This window comes from Aulonocara sp. 'chitande type north' Nkhata Bay, linkage group LG7 (genome assembly GCF_057382095.1).
Source record: "Aulonocara sp. 'chitande type north' Nkhata Bay isolate Kocher_YH1m ecotype deep benthic linkage group LG7, A_spYH_male_GT1.1, whole genome shotgun sequence".
NCBI lineage: Eukaryota > Metazoa > Chordata > Actinopteri > Cichliformes > Cichlidae > Aulonocara > Aulonocara sp. 'chitande type north' Nkhata Bay.
In genome coordinates, this window is record NC_141350.1 from 15,340,975 (window position 1) to 15,356,662 (window position 15,688).

The 15,688-nt window shown below is 38.0% G+C and overlaps 1 protein-coding gene across 4 annotated transcripts; it reads right to left on the reverse strand.

The window, feature by feature from the left end:
* Positions 1 to 1,138: 1,138 nt before the first annotated feature.
* Positions 1,139 to 15,255, reverse strand: LOC147324837 (uncharacterized). 4 transcript variants are annotated; one of them, XM_086298877.1, is made up of 26 exons: positions 13,648 to 15,247; positions 12,928 to 12,979; positions 12,802 to 12,819; positions 12,651 to 12,713; positions 10,463 to 10,564; positions 9,683 to 9,754; positions 9,509 to 9,589; positions 9,305 to 9,376; positions 8,977 to 9,069; positions 8,442 to 8,528; positions 8,237 to 8,326; positions 6,231 to 6,353; positions 6,065 to 6,142; positions 5,889 to 5,963; positions 5,549 to 5,641; positions 5,379 to 5,459; positions 5,020 to 5,091; positions 4,846 to 4,938; positions 4,689 to 4,763; positions 4,518 to 4,607; positions 4,341 to 4,421; positions 3,658 to 3,738; positions 3,443 to 3,511; positions 3,208 to 3,333; positions 2,969 to 3,116; positions 1,139 to 2,883 (listed from the first exon to the last, which is right to left on the reverse strand). In XM_086298877.1, the coding sequence occupies exons 1-26, from the start codon at positions 14,110 to 14,112 to the stop codon at positions 2,421 to 2,423; spliced, it is 2,943 nt and encodes a 980-aa protein (XP_086155003.1). In that variant the 5' UTR covers positions 14,113 to 15,247; the 3' UTR covers positions 1,139 to 2,420. The 4 variants fall into 4 exon arrangements, with proteins under 4 accessions (XP_086155003.1, XP_086155002.1, XP_086155004.1 ...); XM_086298876.1 differs by having other exon boundaries at positions 1,142 to 2,883; positions 9,485 to 9,589; positions 13,648 to 15,246; XM_086298878.1 differs by lacking the exon at positions 8,237 to 8,326 and having other exon boundaries at positions 1,145 to 2,883; positions 9,485 to 9,589; positions 13,648 to 15,246.
* Between the last annotated feature and the right edge of the window lie 433 nt (positions 15,256 to 15,688).

The following is a 15,688-nucleotide window of genomic DNA, read 5'->3' on the forward strand; positions in this document are numbered from 1 at the left end:
CCCCCCCCCCAAAAAAAAAAAAAAAAAAAAATCCCACATGCATACTACTCTTTGGGCTAAGCCCCGGGTGTTTCAAATGTCTGGCTCCGCCTCTGGGGAGGGTGATGCGTCAGTGAGTGCTTATCAGTATCAGTATGTGTGTGCGTGTCCATAGTTCAGCTGAGACAGTGTCCTTCGCCCTGCCAGGCTAAGTAAACAGTCTTCCAGCCAACCCAGGTGGCCTTGTAGGGAATGGGAAGGAACAGACTCAACCAAGTCGTTATCAGGGAGTTTTTGTTCGGTTCCAGCCTTGAGCTCTGGCCTTGAGCTCCGGCCTTGAGCCCACAGCTGGCGCCGAAGGGGTAGCCGCATTATGATGGTACTTGAGAATTTCAAGCTGTTTTTAACACTCCGACACTGGTCTCTCAATCTCCCGTTAATAGCTGCGAGCTTCTCTGTGATGTTATTAGCCGTCGATTCTGTGGTCTTGTCACTCTTTTTTGCTCACATAGCAGATTCTGAGACCTCACGACCGCAGCCAAATGCATGTAACTTTAAACAAAGAAAGAAATGAAGAAATACTCTCAGAAATATGGGCTAGGTTTGACATCACCCGTGTTATTGGCAAATATGCACTATTTTGTCTTTGTTCTTGATACTGTGCAGTGTTCTTGTTAATTTGTGTATTTCCTGTTGCGCTATCCAATAGTGTTTGCGATTTTATAGTTCAGTACATCACTTATGGATTCTTGTGATATGTGTCCGCCTCTGTAACCCAGAGCCACTCAAAGTTAGGGCTATTTGTCTGTCTATATGTAGTGGAAGGGCCCGAGGGTTAAAAAATACTGTGCAGTCCTATATAAAGTTGTCTTTGTGTCACTGTTTTGCTGACAAGGTTTTTTGGGACACTTGATGAGATCGAGTCTGTGAAGTGAAAAAAAAAGAGTGTATGATTATCTTGACCGTTTCATATGTCATGCTGTTTCTGCACAGCTAATTCTTCACCCTGTTAAAGCAGCTTGATAAAAGACAGACAGAACTTTAAATCAGAAGTTATGCCCGTTATCTATGGATGACAGAAAAAATACAAATTTTAGGGACATGTTTCATCAGAAATATACTGTATGCTACAAACAAGAAGCTGTTTTTTTGTTTTAAGAAGGGGCCATGACACTTTGTCATGGATGTTATATGGATAACGGAAAAACTACTAATTTTAGGGACATGTTTCATCAGAAATACTGTATGCTACTATCATTCAAACAGACGGCTGTCACAAGATGTCTTGTTAAATATAAGTGAATGAATGTGAGGTCAGAGAATAATGGCCAAACTTCTCTGAGCTGATTGGAAGGTAACAGTAACTCAAATCACCACTTGTTACATCCAAGTGTATGCAGAAGAGCATACCTTGAAGCTTCAGCAGCAAAACATAACACTCAAGACTGCATCTCCTGTCAGCTAAGAACAGGAAACCAAAGCTACATTGAATTCACAAATGCTCACCAAAATTGGACAACAGAAGATCTGAAAAAACATTACCTGATTGAATGGTTCTCAGTTTATACTGCAACATTTGTATGGTAATTAAGGCAGTTCTAAAAGCAAAAGGAGGTCCAGCCCGGTACTAGCAAATTGTACCTATAAAAGTAGCCAATGAGTGTATGTGTAAGGTTACAACTTTTCTCCCAGTCAGTTGTACAAAGTAAGACATGCAAACAAAAACGACTCATATAAATTTACATTTAAAGTCTGATTTCAAATGTCTCAACCCAGCTGCACAGTTAGCTGTAAAAGCTGTTCCAGTGTGTCATCTCTTAAGGCTCCTGGACAAAACTTGGCTTGTGAGCTTCTGCCGTCCACCACCACCTGTACACCACCATCATGTATTCAGATAGCTTTATCACATGCACATACTCATTAAGGCAGGCTCTCGAGAGAAGTGAAAAATGCTAAATATCACGTTGACACAGCAGAACCTGATTATTATTAAAGAGGTATCACACACCTTTTATTTGACCGGATTATAAGACTTTCAGTACAGAAGTCTGTCTACAGAAAAATACAAAAATATACGTTGCTATGAATACTATTCATCCTTGGTTTTTTGTTGTTTTTCACAAACAAATTAAACTGAAAAGCACACATCAAGAAAAATTGCGCTTTGTAGCAACTGAAAATAAAATAAATTCCTAATTATAATAAAGGTCAATCAAATGGACCAATATGGCAAGGCCATGATGTAAAATAAATCCGCTTGGCATCTTTCTTGGCCTTAAGACAACAATTCTGATGGCTAAAGATCCAAACGGGACACAAAAAAAATAAAAAAAAATTTAAAAAAATTGCGCAATTATTTACCTGTATATTGTGACAAAACTAAATCATACAATGCCTTGTGAAGCCAACTGCATGATGTCATAGAGTTTGATTATTTATTTTTAGGTCTTTTTGAATTTAACTCTGCAGGTATTCACACTTTTGTTGTCCCACACGTACAAAATCTTTTTGTTGGGATAGTACGACAGCATAGCTAAGATTCCATTACCTGATCTTATGTCAAAACCTGCATCCACAGGACTCTCTTTCTTTAAATCATAGGCATATGTCACCCTTCTGTCTTTGTCATCTGTGAAATACAGCACCCCACACACAATGAAAGCATTTCCTGCTTTAGCTGTCGGGTAGGTGGTGTTTATGACAGACTCTATAGAGAATGTGTCATCGTCGAGCTTTGCGACCAGTGTGCTGTCATCTGCGTTTGAGGCAAAGATGACCCACAGTCCACTTTCATCCACAGCAAACTTGAAGTATGTCTTTGAGTTTCGAAAAAGATAAGTCAGGTTGTGATATCTGGTGTCTGGCATGGTCAGAATCTGCGTTCTCTTCGTTTTCAGACCAAATCTGTAAAAATTTAAAATATTGACCATTAAATAAATGTTGCAGGCATCAAACACCTCAAGACAGTTGCAGATGGTGCAGCACTTACTTTATAAGTCTGTTTTTTCCGCCGTTGTGGTAGTAAAATGATCCTTTATAAACAACATGGCCACACCCCTGGTAGAACCTCTTGGTGTCTATAGTGTTTTTAGTGTTTTGCGATGTTGAAAGGTCCTGATATTCCCACAAATGTCGACCTGGTGACAAAAAGTTCTTGCGTTAAATCCAATCAAATAACTCTCAAAAGTCTGTTATGAAGTGAGAATTCATGGATGTTGTGTAAGTCACCTGAAAAATGATCGGCCACCCAGTACTGATCTTCATCCAGCTGCGACGCGTCTGACATCCAGGCTCCATAGGTGCTTTCCATTTCAGTGGGCTTCTCTGAGCATTTTATGTTTTTAATAATACACTCTAAACAAAAAAAAGCACACACACACACACTTTTGTATTTCAGTAAACTATACAGTAGAAGGTAATTAGATAATGGCATGATTTGAAGCTTAATTAGCAAGTCTCTAACCACTTTCTGTTGATTTGTCACCGGTGGTCACACTGATCTTATTATCAGACCAGAGCTTATTTGAAGAATCTGAAAAAAAAATGAAAGATCATTTTTAATGTAAATATTAATGATGTTTGAGTCATAGCAAGTGATCATTACTTTGTATTTTTGTGTGAGGTGTGAAGTGAAGTGTCAGTATTGAGGTCAAAATGGGACACGTGGCAATTCCTCACCAGTTGTCATGGGTTTATCATTGACGTTTCCACTGTTATTGAAAGTGTCTCTGTTTTTATCCAGTTCTTCAGAAAGTGAACCTTTAAATTGAAAAAAAAAATGAAAGAGTGTATAGAGATTCTAATGATATTATAGTTTCAAAAACACCATATTAGGCACATACTGGCACCAGGTTGGGCCCTCTTTTTCCTTCACACCTTTGATTTTTTTGGCATAGATTCAACAAGGTATTGTAAACAACACTCAGAGATTTTGGTCCATATTGATATGATAGCAACACACAGTTGCTGCAAATTTGTCAGCTGCATATCCATAATGTGAACCTCCCACCCAACATATCCCAGAGGTGCTCCATTGGATTGAGTTCTGGTGAATGTGGAGCCCATTTGAGGAGTCATGTCAATTAACCAGTTTGCTAGAAGCAGCCATTCAGAAGACGTGTACACTGTGGTCATAAGCACATGGACATGATCAGGATCAATACGCGGGTAGGCCACGGTCTTTAATGATGTTTAACTTGTACTTAGGGGCCCAAAAATCCATGCTGTCACATGGTGTTTACGTAAAATTTTAACCATACCATCCAAATGTTCCAGCAAAAATCAAGACTCCAATATAAATAGGATGAAATATTCCATATAAATAAATAACGCTATGAGAGTAACGAGTGTGTTAGTCTTACCTATAAATCGTGTCACTAATGCCTCTGTAGCATTTCGTATAGCAACATTGAAGGCAACATCTTTATCAGCCTCTTTTAGCTCTAGAAAACAAAGTAGAGTGCTTACTCTCTTGTTTTTTTTTCTCTTTTTTTCATATATTTAGACTTCAGTTTATCTCTAGTGTCTTAATGTTTTACCAGGTTCTATTGTTTTATCTGCATCCTTTTTAGAACCAGGAACAGTAAAAGCATCTCTGGTGTTTTCAGCTGGATGTGGAGTTGGTGTTACTGCAGATACAAAGATACAAGTGAGTTAGTACACGTATAAACAGTATAACCAGAATCAGATACAGTATGGCAGTTTTTTACCTGTTATTGTGCTTGTTTTAATGATGGTTCTCCTGCCATTAAATGTATCACTCTTTATGTTGGCATCACGTGGGGCTGCAGAGTGAAATTGGAGCCACATTCAGAACTTTTATTATGAAAGAAGTAACTTAACCATTCAAAGCATATGATTTCCTACCTATTAATACTCTTACTGGCCCCTCTGTGACATTTGCAGTGTCTGTATCATTCCAGGAGCCCTGGCTGTCATTTTGATCAAAATTTAAGGACTCTGGAAAATTTAAAGAAAAAAATGGCTTTAGCATTTTCTCTTCATGTAGTCAGACTAAGGTTTGTCTCATCTGAGGTTTACCAAGTTCTGTTGTTGCATCTGAAACATTCAAAGCACCTCTGGATTTTTCTGGTGAATGTTCTGTTGGTGATTCTACAAAAAGAAAGAAAACTTTTACTAGAAGAGCTGGCACACCAACTAGAATCAACCAGTCCTTATAAGCTTGAGCTTCTTGTCACTAAATGTAAAAAGTTAAGATATTTAAGGTTTAGTTAAATATTGAACCTTGAGTCAGCATAGCTCCTGATTTTGTCAGCAGCTCAGGCATCATTTTGGATATTTATTCAAGATTAGAGTGAAATGATAAATTCAAGAATTTTATATAAATAATAACCAAAGTCAAATAGGATATTTCATAATCCAAAGCAATGATTTCATACCTGTTAACAGCATTACTGGTCCTTTAGTTTCTGTGTCATTCAAGGTCCCCTGGCTTTCATCGTCATCAAATGTTACTGGTTCTATGATTTTAAAAAATAAGTATTAGGTTGAATTTTGTTTTTTAATATATTCAAACTTATGTTTGCCTTTGCAGTCTTGGTTGATTTACCAGTTTTCACTTTCATGCTCAGATGTTTCTCAGATTCAGAGACATTCAAAGCATCTGTGGTGGCTTTCTGAAGAGGATACGCTGTTGGTGATTCTTCAGGAAGAAACACAAGATGTAACTACAATTTCTGCTGCACACATTAGATTTGTATACAAGTAATATATAAAAATTGGTTTCTCACTCCTGGTTAAATCTCACTGTTCATGAGATAAAAAAAATAAAAAGCCTAAACTATATATTTTCATAATTAATGATGTTTAAGAGATAAAGCTCTTACCACCCCAAAACATTTACTACAGAAACATAAAACAGCACTGAACTTTAAACAGCTTGAATTTACCAGTTTTCAGAGTTGCTTTAATGAAGGTCTCGCTGCCATTAGAGGAGTCACTGTTTAAATCTGCATCAGGTGGAGCTGTGAAAAGAAGACAACAAAGTTCAACACGTCTTCTTTGCATACCAAGCACAACAAGAGGAGGACATGCAGTTAATAACTCAAAGCACAAGGTTTATTACCTGGTAATAATTGTACTGGTCCATTTGTAACATTTTCAGTGTTGGCATCATTAAAGTTGTTCATAAATGGTTTTGTGTCTAGAGGAATTAAAATGTTGTCATTAATCAGTCCTGGTGAATTTTTTGTGTTGGATTTTTGTGTCAGAAGGGTTACAAATGTTCATACCTCCTCTGGTGTTTGTAGTGATGGGATTTCCGGCTCTTTTTAGAGATCCGGCTCTTTCGGTTGGGCTCACTAAAAAGAGCCGGCTCCTTCGGCTCTTTCCCGGCTCTTCAGGTTGTTTTGTTGCTTTAATTAATTTATTATTAACAATAATATAAAATTATGCACAAAAGGAATTACTAACGTAAAAACAAGTGGTTTTATTTATATATGTTTATATATAAATATATGCGGTGGCCCCTAGAGACAAAACACGTACAAACTCCAAAACACATTTCTAGCATGAACTGAACTTCCAAAGCAGAGCTACTAGATCACTTAAATTACACAATTGAAAGCATGTGTGTATTGTTTGTGTATTTATACACAGGCACTCATATATATATTCAAATAATTTAAAAAAAAGTTCATTTACCTGTTATTACCACACACCAAATCCGGTCATTGGTACTTGCTGGCTTGTGTAGCCACAAGATAACAAAGGCTCAACACTGCGCCCAGCATCCTGGAGCACTTCTGTTGTTCTTTTGTACGTGTTTTGAGTTTTTATGTGCTTCTGAGTTTTTATATGCTTCTGAGTTTTTACGTGCTTCGGAGTTTGTACGTGTTTTGGAGTTTTTACGTGTTTTGGAGTTTGTACGTGTTTTTACGTGTTTTGGAGTTTTTACGTGTTTTGGAGTTTGTACATGCTTCAGAGTTCGTACGTGATTTGAAGTTTGTATGTGCTTTGTCTCTAGGGGCCACCGTAAATATACTTTTATTTATTCACTCCACATAAAATGTAATAAATAAATCATCTAATACAAAAATCAACTATTCACATTTCAAGTTTTAACTATTTACATTTTCAGCTTTTTCCTTTCACAAATTTAAAGTGAAAAGAACACAAAACACTGCAAACCACAACACAATTAAATATAAATTATAATATGAAAACTAAAAGAACATGCATATTCTCTGTCATATGGACCTGCATGAATAAACTTTCTCAATCCTTTATCATCTGCAACCGAAAATAGTTGTGGATGATTACTATACCTTTCTAATGTTGTTGTCCCTGCCTCTCTTTCTCTCTCTCTGGCTCTGTTCCTGTGCTACTGAGTGTAACTACCGCCCCTCCCCCCTCTGCCCAGCGTAAAGCACAAGGCTCGCGTGCAGAGTGAAACGGAAAAAAAGTGCGAGAGAGAGGCTGAGAGAAAGAAAAAAAAAAAAAAAACACGTGACGGCTCGCGATAAGGAGCCGGCTCGCGTCGTTCACGTCAAAGAGTCGGCTCTAAGAGCCATTTCGTTCGCGAACGACCCATCACTAGGTGTTTGCAGCTGGACCATCTGTTGGTGATTCTTCAGTAAGAAAGAGAAGTTGGTCCACACATTAGAAAAATTATATATTCGAATAGTTAATTGCTTCAATTTGGAGCTCAACTTCATACTCTGCTGCAAGTATTTTAAACAGTTTTTCATTCTTAGGAAAAATTTAATTTGCAGTTTATTTTAATCCCAAAATTGGAAAAATCTTTTTTCATAGAAGTTAAAATCAAGTTAAACACTGCAGACATGATTAAGTTGCTTAAATAAATAGAGCTCAATAACATAGAATACAGTATGATCACATTAGGATTAAAAACAAGTGTTAAAAAACAATCTGAAAGCAAATGAAGTAAAATAAGTATGGATTAAAAATATGAAGTGATAATATAATACTATATAACTAAGGTAAGTATTCAAAGACATTTAAAAGATATTAGTGCACAGTCTGTTAGTCAGTTGTAACGTCAGCTTGTGAATGATTGTGAACGAATAAAGTATCTGCAGCCAGTAAAACTAATCAAACCAAGTATGAGCCCGTACACTCACAACAGGAGCATTTTTAAAACACACCAGTTTTTACTGTTGTTCACTGACAGTTCTGCTGCCCTTAAATGCAGCACTGTTTAGATCTGCATCACTGGGGTCTATACAGTGAAAGCACTTCTAAAGTGACAGAAAGAGGATGTTTTAGAGTTTAATACCTGTTAATTTTCCTGCTGCCTCTGTGATGACTTCAGGGTTTCTAAGAATTGCTGTGCTGTAGCTGTAATCTTCATAAAACGGTGAACGGTCTAGAATGGGTTTTTTTTGTTTTTTTTTGGGGGGGGGGGGGGGGGGGGGGGGTTTAAACTGTGTGGTTTAAATACATTTTTCATATATTCAAATTTAGTTTTTTTGATCATTTACCTGATTCTGTCTTATTGTCCAGTTTCTCAGGGTCAGAGACATTCAAAGCATCTATGAGGTTTTCAGATGGATGTGCTGTTGGTGATTCTGCAGAAGGAACGTAGAAGATGTCACTGGATGATTGGACACACAATTTATCATAATTGTAGAAGAAACTTGCTGGTTTATTACAAACAGCAAGCGATCTTTATGTCATATCGTGTGTAATTTAAAATCACATAATTCACCAGTTTTTGTGTCTCCAGTTATTAGGTGATCGTAAATGTATCGTTTGCAGAAATATAAATGAATTTGTTAACGTCAGTTCTAAAACATTCAGCCGTCTCTTAAATATCTTAGCAGAGACACTCTGACACTCAAATGGTTTCTTACCAGCTTTCAAATATGTGTCTAAAGTTTCATCAGAGAGAGCTTTTCCAGCATCATGCGGCTCACCTGGTGTTGGTAACACCGTGGAATCAAAGAGGAAATCCAGTACAATGAGTATAGTGTGAAATAAGATTTGTGTGTACAATGAATGAGTACCAATATTAACCTGCTAATAAATTCATTGGTGCTTCTGTAACATTTTCTGGGTCGATTTCAGTCAGGTTGTCACTTTGGTAATCTGGGTGAGGTGATATCCAGTCTGCAGAAAAGAAACATGATCAGCATAACCATAAATGTTTTAAAGGAATCCAGATACACTATTATACTGTATATGTGGCCAAAGTTTCAAATCCTTTTGAGCCAAAATGGAAATAAGCACAAAAGATCGCATTTAAGGTTTAACTGAGTGGGAAATGCAATTATTCAACCATTTTTATTTGTGTTCTGAAGTGATGTGGCAATACTGATAGCAAGCACAGCAGACATTTTCTTACCACTTTCCACTGTAGTAACAGTAACATTTCTGAAGGAGTCGCTGTTGTTGTCTAAGGCTACACTCAGCAGGCCTGGAGGGAAAAAGAGGACATTTACAATTCTGCAGCATTTTCAGTTGTGACACAAAAAACAAATGATCGTGGCTGCGCTGACTGTTGTTGAAGTTCAGCACTTCTCACCTGCTGATGATTGGGACCTCTCACCTGCTGGGACCTCTGTGACATTTTCTTCTTTGGTATTGTTGAAGGCGTCTTGACTGTGGTTTGGATAAAAAGAACCAAAATCTAGGAAATAAAAGATGTTGAGTTTGATGCTTTTTCTTAGTCAAATATTAGTCTGCCAAACAAGACTTCTTATCGCTCAGAGTGGTAACTAACCTAATTTTATATTTGTGCCACTAACATTCAAAACATTAGTTGTGTTATCAGCTGGACGTGGTGTCGGTGATTCTGTGAAGAAGAAAAAAAGAGACATAAATTGCTACCCTTATCTCAGAGCAGTTACGAAGCACACACCATCCATAACATCCACCCATACAGACATACATATATACTTTGCAACTTGTTGTTTTCTGTGTTGTTTTATTAGCTATTAATTTTAACCCTGTGAGGTCTAAGTCATCATCAGTGATCACCCTGACTCTGACTCTAACTCTAAACAATCAGAAGATGGATGAATGGATGAACAGTTGTCGATCAGGCTAATGGACACCTCTATGACCAGTGTGTTGGGAACTTATCTTTAAGATCAACATGACTGAAACTAAGAGACTAAATAAAATAGAGACAAATCCAGACAATCAAAGAGTTTAAATTAAAATCTAAATAACAGTCTTAAATCTTGTTTCTGTAGGAGAATGGCTTCTGTGCTTTTAAAATCTCGGCATTAATCATGCCTTTGACCAGTCTGATTTGTGAGGAGAGACGTGAAAAGATTTTACTTTGTGGTAAAACAACTAGAACTGTGAATGTTACACTGCTTAATATCATAGTGGATAAACAAGTGATTTTTAACTACTACTGAAATCGAATATAGAGTGAACAAAAGCAACTGAACACTCTTCAGGTCAGCCAACACTGTTTTTTTAATAATCACACAGCTTCTCATATCATGTTTGCGGTCCTTGGTCCACTGGCTCATTGTGGCATTATTCCTACCTCTCCATGCGTAAATTTGACGACTACTTCCTTCAGTAATCTTGTTTTTCATGTCACTGGAACAACAGGTGGAGCAGGGTGGACCAGGTGGACCAGGAAGACCTTTATGTACACAGATTATTAAAAATATGATGTGCAGAACAGACCAAATTAACAATACTGCTAATATAGACTCTTTAATATTAACCCAATTATATTTATATAGTGAAAAGTCAAAACATAAGTCATCTCAGAGTATTTTTACACTGTAAGGCTAAGACTTCACGTGGTGGGTGGGTGGGGGCTCTGATTCTATATTCATTTTGAATGTTACCAGCCAAAGAAGCTGTTATCAGTTATTGCCACTTTCATAAATATCACTGGATGCATAAATATGAGGTGAGTGACTTTAACATGAAGAAAGATCAGCCTGGGCCACACTTATGAAGAGCACACATCAGCCTTGACTGGTTGGGTTAAAGGGAGAGAGGAGAAAATAGGTCAAGGAGACAATTAAAACAAAGAAGGTTGGCTGAGTCAGAAATGTTCAGCTCCAGAGCCAGAGACCTCTGCTGAAAGCACAGGGAGGTAATGGCATGCAATGTTCATGGCCCTTTGAAGTCTGTGGAGTAAAAGAGAGAAGAGTAGAGGAAAGGTGCTCGATGCGTCATGGGAGGTTCCTCTGACGCAGCAGCATAACTAAGTGATGGTTCAGGGTCACCTGATTCAGCCCTAACTACAGGCTTTATCAAAAATGACCGTTTTAAAACTAATCTTAAAAGTAGAGATGGTGTCTGCCTCACAAACCCAAACTGGGAGCTGGTTTCAAATGAGAGCAGCATGATATCTGAAGGCTCTGCCTCCCACTGAAATGCTGAAAATGTGAGGATCAGAAGTAAGTCTGCCCTCTGGTGCTATCTACAGAATATGGTACCATGAGATCTATAACATGTGTCAGAGTGTGATTAAGCAGGACTGCAATTCGGTTCTAGATTTAACAGGAAACAAATGAAAGGGCCTTATTATGACAGAAATATCACCTCTCTCTACTCCCTGTAAGTACTCTTGCTGCAGAGTTTTAGAACAGCTGCATCCTGTTATAAGGTGTATGGTAAGTACAGAAGTCTGGCACAGAAGTAACAAAAACAATAAAAGAAAAAGGAATGCTGTGATGTGGGCTACCCTATTAACTGTTCATATAAGACTGTTTTAACCTTAGTAATGACTTGTGATGCCTCAAATGTATTCAGTTCAGTTACATTTTATTTTTATCGTATTAAACCACAACAACCAACGACCACAATAAAGGTGCTTTATATTGTAAGGTAAAGATGCTACAATAACAGAGAAAAAGCCACAAAAATCAGGTGATATGAGCAAGCACTTGGGGACAGTGGGAAAGAAAAACTACTACCGGGGAGTGGCAGCCTCTGCCATGACTGGTTTGGGAGTGAGTGAAGGGAAACAGGACACAAGACATATTAAAGGTGTGTTTTTTGATGGAAATTAGAACACTGGGGTTTTCAGGTAGCCCTAGTGAGCTGTATGGGCAGAGATTACCCTCATTAACATTTGATGCACACCCAGTTATTTTGTTCTGGAAGCAGGCCTGAAAAATGACAAAAGCTACTCAGTTTAGAAAAGAGAAGTAAGGATTAGCCCTACTTAGCATAAATTTAACACATCACAAAAAGACTGAAGAGTTGAAGGAAGGAAAAGGAACCAATAACAGTTAACAGTCTTTTAAGGTAATGTCAGGCTCCCTGAGTATTCATCAAGAGCTTCATGTTAGTTCAAAAACCTAAATTTCTTCAGAATCTCAGATTAATCTCAGAGTTTAAGCCATGCAGAGTTGGTAAAAAGATACAGTGAATGAGTGAAAGTTAAAAAAAAAACAAAAAAACATTGCCCACACTGCAATTTTCAGTTTCAAAACAACAAAAATACTATAATTTGGGCTAATCAGTGCTAATCAGTGCAGCAAACACTTATCCCACTGCAGTAAACAGCTATGTGGCAGCTAAATACAAGTTTCTTGCAGACAGTGAGTGGGATGCTCGTGTTGTGCAATCACAGCAGGAACAATGAAAGACTGTTTGAAATGCACGAGAAGCTTCTGTTCTGCAAATTTGGTTGTTTTCATACAGCTTTTCGCTGAATGGGAGAGGAGATGGGTTCTCAGATTTCTTAGACATATAAAAGTTCTCACCTTTTCTACCTCGTCTCCCCTCTGGCCCCGGTGGACCTGGGGGTCCAGGTGAACCAGGTTTACCTGACAGAACAAAAACACTTTGTAATGCAGTAGGAATTTAGCATAATTTGAGTAAATTTACTCAGTAAATTTAAATTTCAGTTTTTACCTGGGGGTCCAGGTGGGCCTGGAAAGAAAAAAACAATTCACATATTTAAAAAAAACAACAACAACAACTATGGGCAGTAAATACGCAAATGAAAACAGTGGAGATGCATGTTTTTATGATGTGCACCTGTTAAACAAATTCCTTTGGAGCTCCTGCACATGTCTGTGAAGGCTTTGACCTGAAATAAAGAAAAAGACAGGCATGAGGAAAGTTTTGATTTAGGTGTAAGTTAACCACATATAGGGCCATTTGAGTTAGGCCCTGTTAACACAGAAAGGACAGGGTGTTTTCTAAAGGTCTATATTTTAATATTTTGCCATGTTCAGTGTTTATTCCCAAAATCCAGCAAAAGAATCATTCTCGTTAACAGAGCTGAAGCAGTTAGAGTATAACAACAACAACAACTAAAATTCCCTAAAATTTTCTCACTTCTTAAATGTCTGCTGTTCTTTTAATCTTTAGGCTTTAGATGAAACAAACTGAAAGTGAAGATTAATTGTTAATAAAAACAATGATACTGCCCCCGGCTCCCTCACAAAATATACAGTAGCACGGCTTTGAAGAAATGCCAGTTTTGTAGTGGAAGAAAGTGGAGCCGAGGGAGGAGCAGTCACTCTTCACAGCACAAAGTACTTTTCCAGGAAGCACTCAAGACTAGAAATTTGTTAATGGTTACAACAGACTCCTGGATTTCTTAGATTGCAAGGAGATGCCTCACGTGATCGTATTAAAGACACCAAACTGTGGAAAAATAAAAAAATTCAGTTTTTGTCATAATAGAGTAAACAACTTTTAGCATTAGTATTCACAGTCCTACAGAAACATCCAAGCATGCTGATGTCTTACAGGAACCATAGAGTATGTCATGAGCATCAGCATATCCTTCTGATCTTCGCTTTGCATTGGATCTTCTTCCTGGTTTCTCCTGCGGCGGTGGAGCTTCCTGAACTCTCGGGCCTCTCCGGGGTCGATGGGCAGGATTCCCGTCCGCAACCTGCAGCTCTCTGTCAGCTCCTGCATCTGGGACTCCAGCCTAAACAGCTCATCTGCCAACTCTTTCTGCCGAAACAGCAGAAACACTAAACCTGCCGTGCTCAGGAGCAGCAGCACGCACATCCCCACCAGCAACACTTTCCACATGGGAGAAACAACACTTCCCTCTTTCATGTTTGTGCCCCGTTCCTTGGTCCTCGCTGCACAGTGATCCGGGCTGTGTAATTCAGAAGCACATACAGCACATTTCTGAACACCTGCCAGCAGATGACACGTCAGAGAGAAACCACAGTAGAGCAGTTGGAGAGGAATAAACATGTCAAAATCTGCCTGGAACTACAGCGAGAGAGAGAGACACGTGATGCATTGCATAATAACAAACATCTGCAAGACTGCTGAAATCTGTAGGCTTGCATGATTTAAATGCAGCTAATGGACATATTTCCAGAATGACACATCCTCCAGACAGCATAGGGCTTCCCATCATTCTGGTGCCTGTTTTCCTCAGCATTTTCACTAGCTTGTCCTACTCAAAATTACATGGAAGTGGAATAAATAAGCTTCGAACAAGGGACACATTGTTGGGATCTACAAAAGAACTTTCAGAGAGCTTTCAGCAAATGTCTGCGAGTGTGCGGATGTACATGTGTGGGTGTCAGAATATCCTTTTTATGAAAGGGTTTTGTTTTTTTCTATTCATTGCAATATGAATTTCGAAATTGAAAGTTTCGTAAATAGTCAATGTTACATTTTTTTTGATTGATTTTTGATTTGCTGCTTTTTCGGGGGTGGGGGGAAGAGGTCATTGTAGCTTCTGTTGCTAATTTCAGAGCAAGACCAACACATCCACCCCTAGATGTGTGGCCAGTATCTTTAAACAGGGCATACCAGCTATTCACAGGTACCAAGCATGAAAGCCAGCTCATTCACAAAAGCTTTCCATGAACAGTGTTTTTTCCTTTCAACTTTGCAACTATGATTTCTTACACTGGACTAACTAACATGCAATCAATCAATCGCTTTGACAGCACTTTTAGATTAAATTATTAAAACTGAGCTTTTAAGAATATAATTATGACATTTTTTAATTCTTCTTTTCCCTTTCTGAACTCCTGAGTAAGTCCTTGTCTCCTTTGACACAGGTCAGTCTGACCCAGCTAATTAATTTCCCTTTCAAAAGCCTCCCGGGTTGATGAATTGGACAGTGGGGTTTCTCTGGGTGCAACAAAGCTAAATGTGAAGTAAGCCCATCTAAACACTAATGCAGAGCACAACCAGTGAAAGCCTTGCAGGTTCTCCATTCTTATGAATAAAAAGCACCTCCTTTGTTCTGCTGGAAACTGCTTTGTGGTTCAGATATGCACTGCTGTGTCTCAGGTTCACTCCTCTGCCATGGTGCTTGTAACCCTCAAGTGACCACGTCTCCAGGCAACTGTTAAAGTGAAAGCTCAGCCAAAGGATTTATAAACACTTGAAACACTGGATTTATATATATATATATATATATATATATATATATATATATTGTATTTGGACCTTGAATTGAGACACTGTGTTTGATATTAGACTTTAATATTAAATCAGTTTCTGCGTCTGGCATCTTGCTTATTTAGTCTATTTATTTATAATGAGCTCACATTTCGCTGCTCATCAGTGTCCTTCTGATGCAGTCTGACAGCAGCAAATTCATGTTGTTCAATTTTCTGCAGCACAGTGATGAAAAACTTAAGATACATGACAAAATACTGTAATTGTAAAATAACTATAAAGGTATAAATAGTTTAGAAAATATCAAAGACAATAAGTAAGATAAGGGCTAATGACCCTATAATTGTAAGATAACAGAGATCATCATGAAAAAAAATCATAATGATGTCTGTAATTACTGTATATT

What these genes read in the sequence shown, in the direction of transcription:
- LOC147324837 (XM_086298876.1), bottom strand. Translation starts at nt 14,112, where the DNA reads ATGTTTATTCCTCTCCAACTGCTCTACTGTGGTTTCTCTCTGACGTGT. An exon ending in ATTAGTGACACGATTTATAG is followed by an intron (nt 3,739 to 4,340) that starts GTAAGACTAACA and finishes TTCAATTTAAAG; the next exon opens with GTTCACTTTCTGAAGAACTG. An exon ending in GGTGGCCGATCATTTTTCAG is followed by an intron (nt 3,117 to 3,207) that starts GTGACTTACACA and finishes TTTTGTCACCAG; the next exon opens with GTCGACATTTGTGGGAATAT.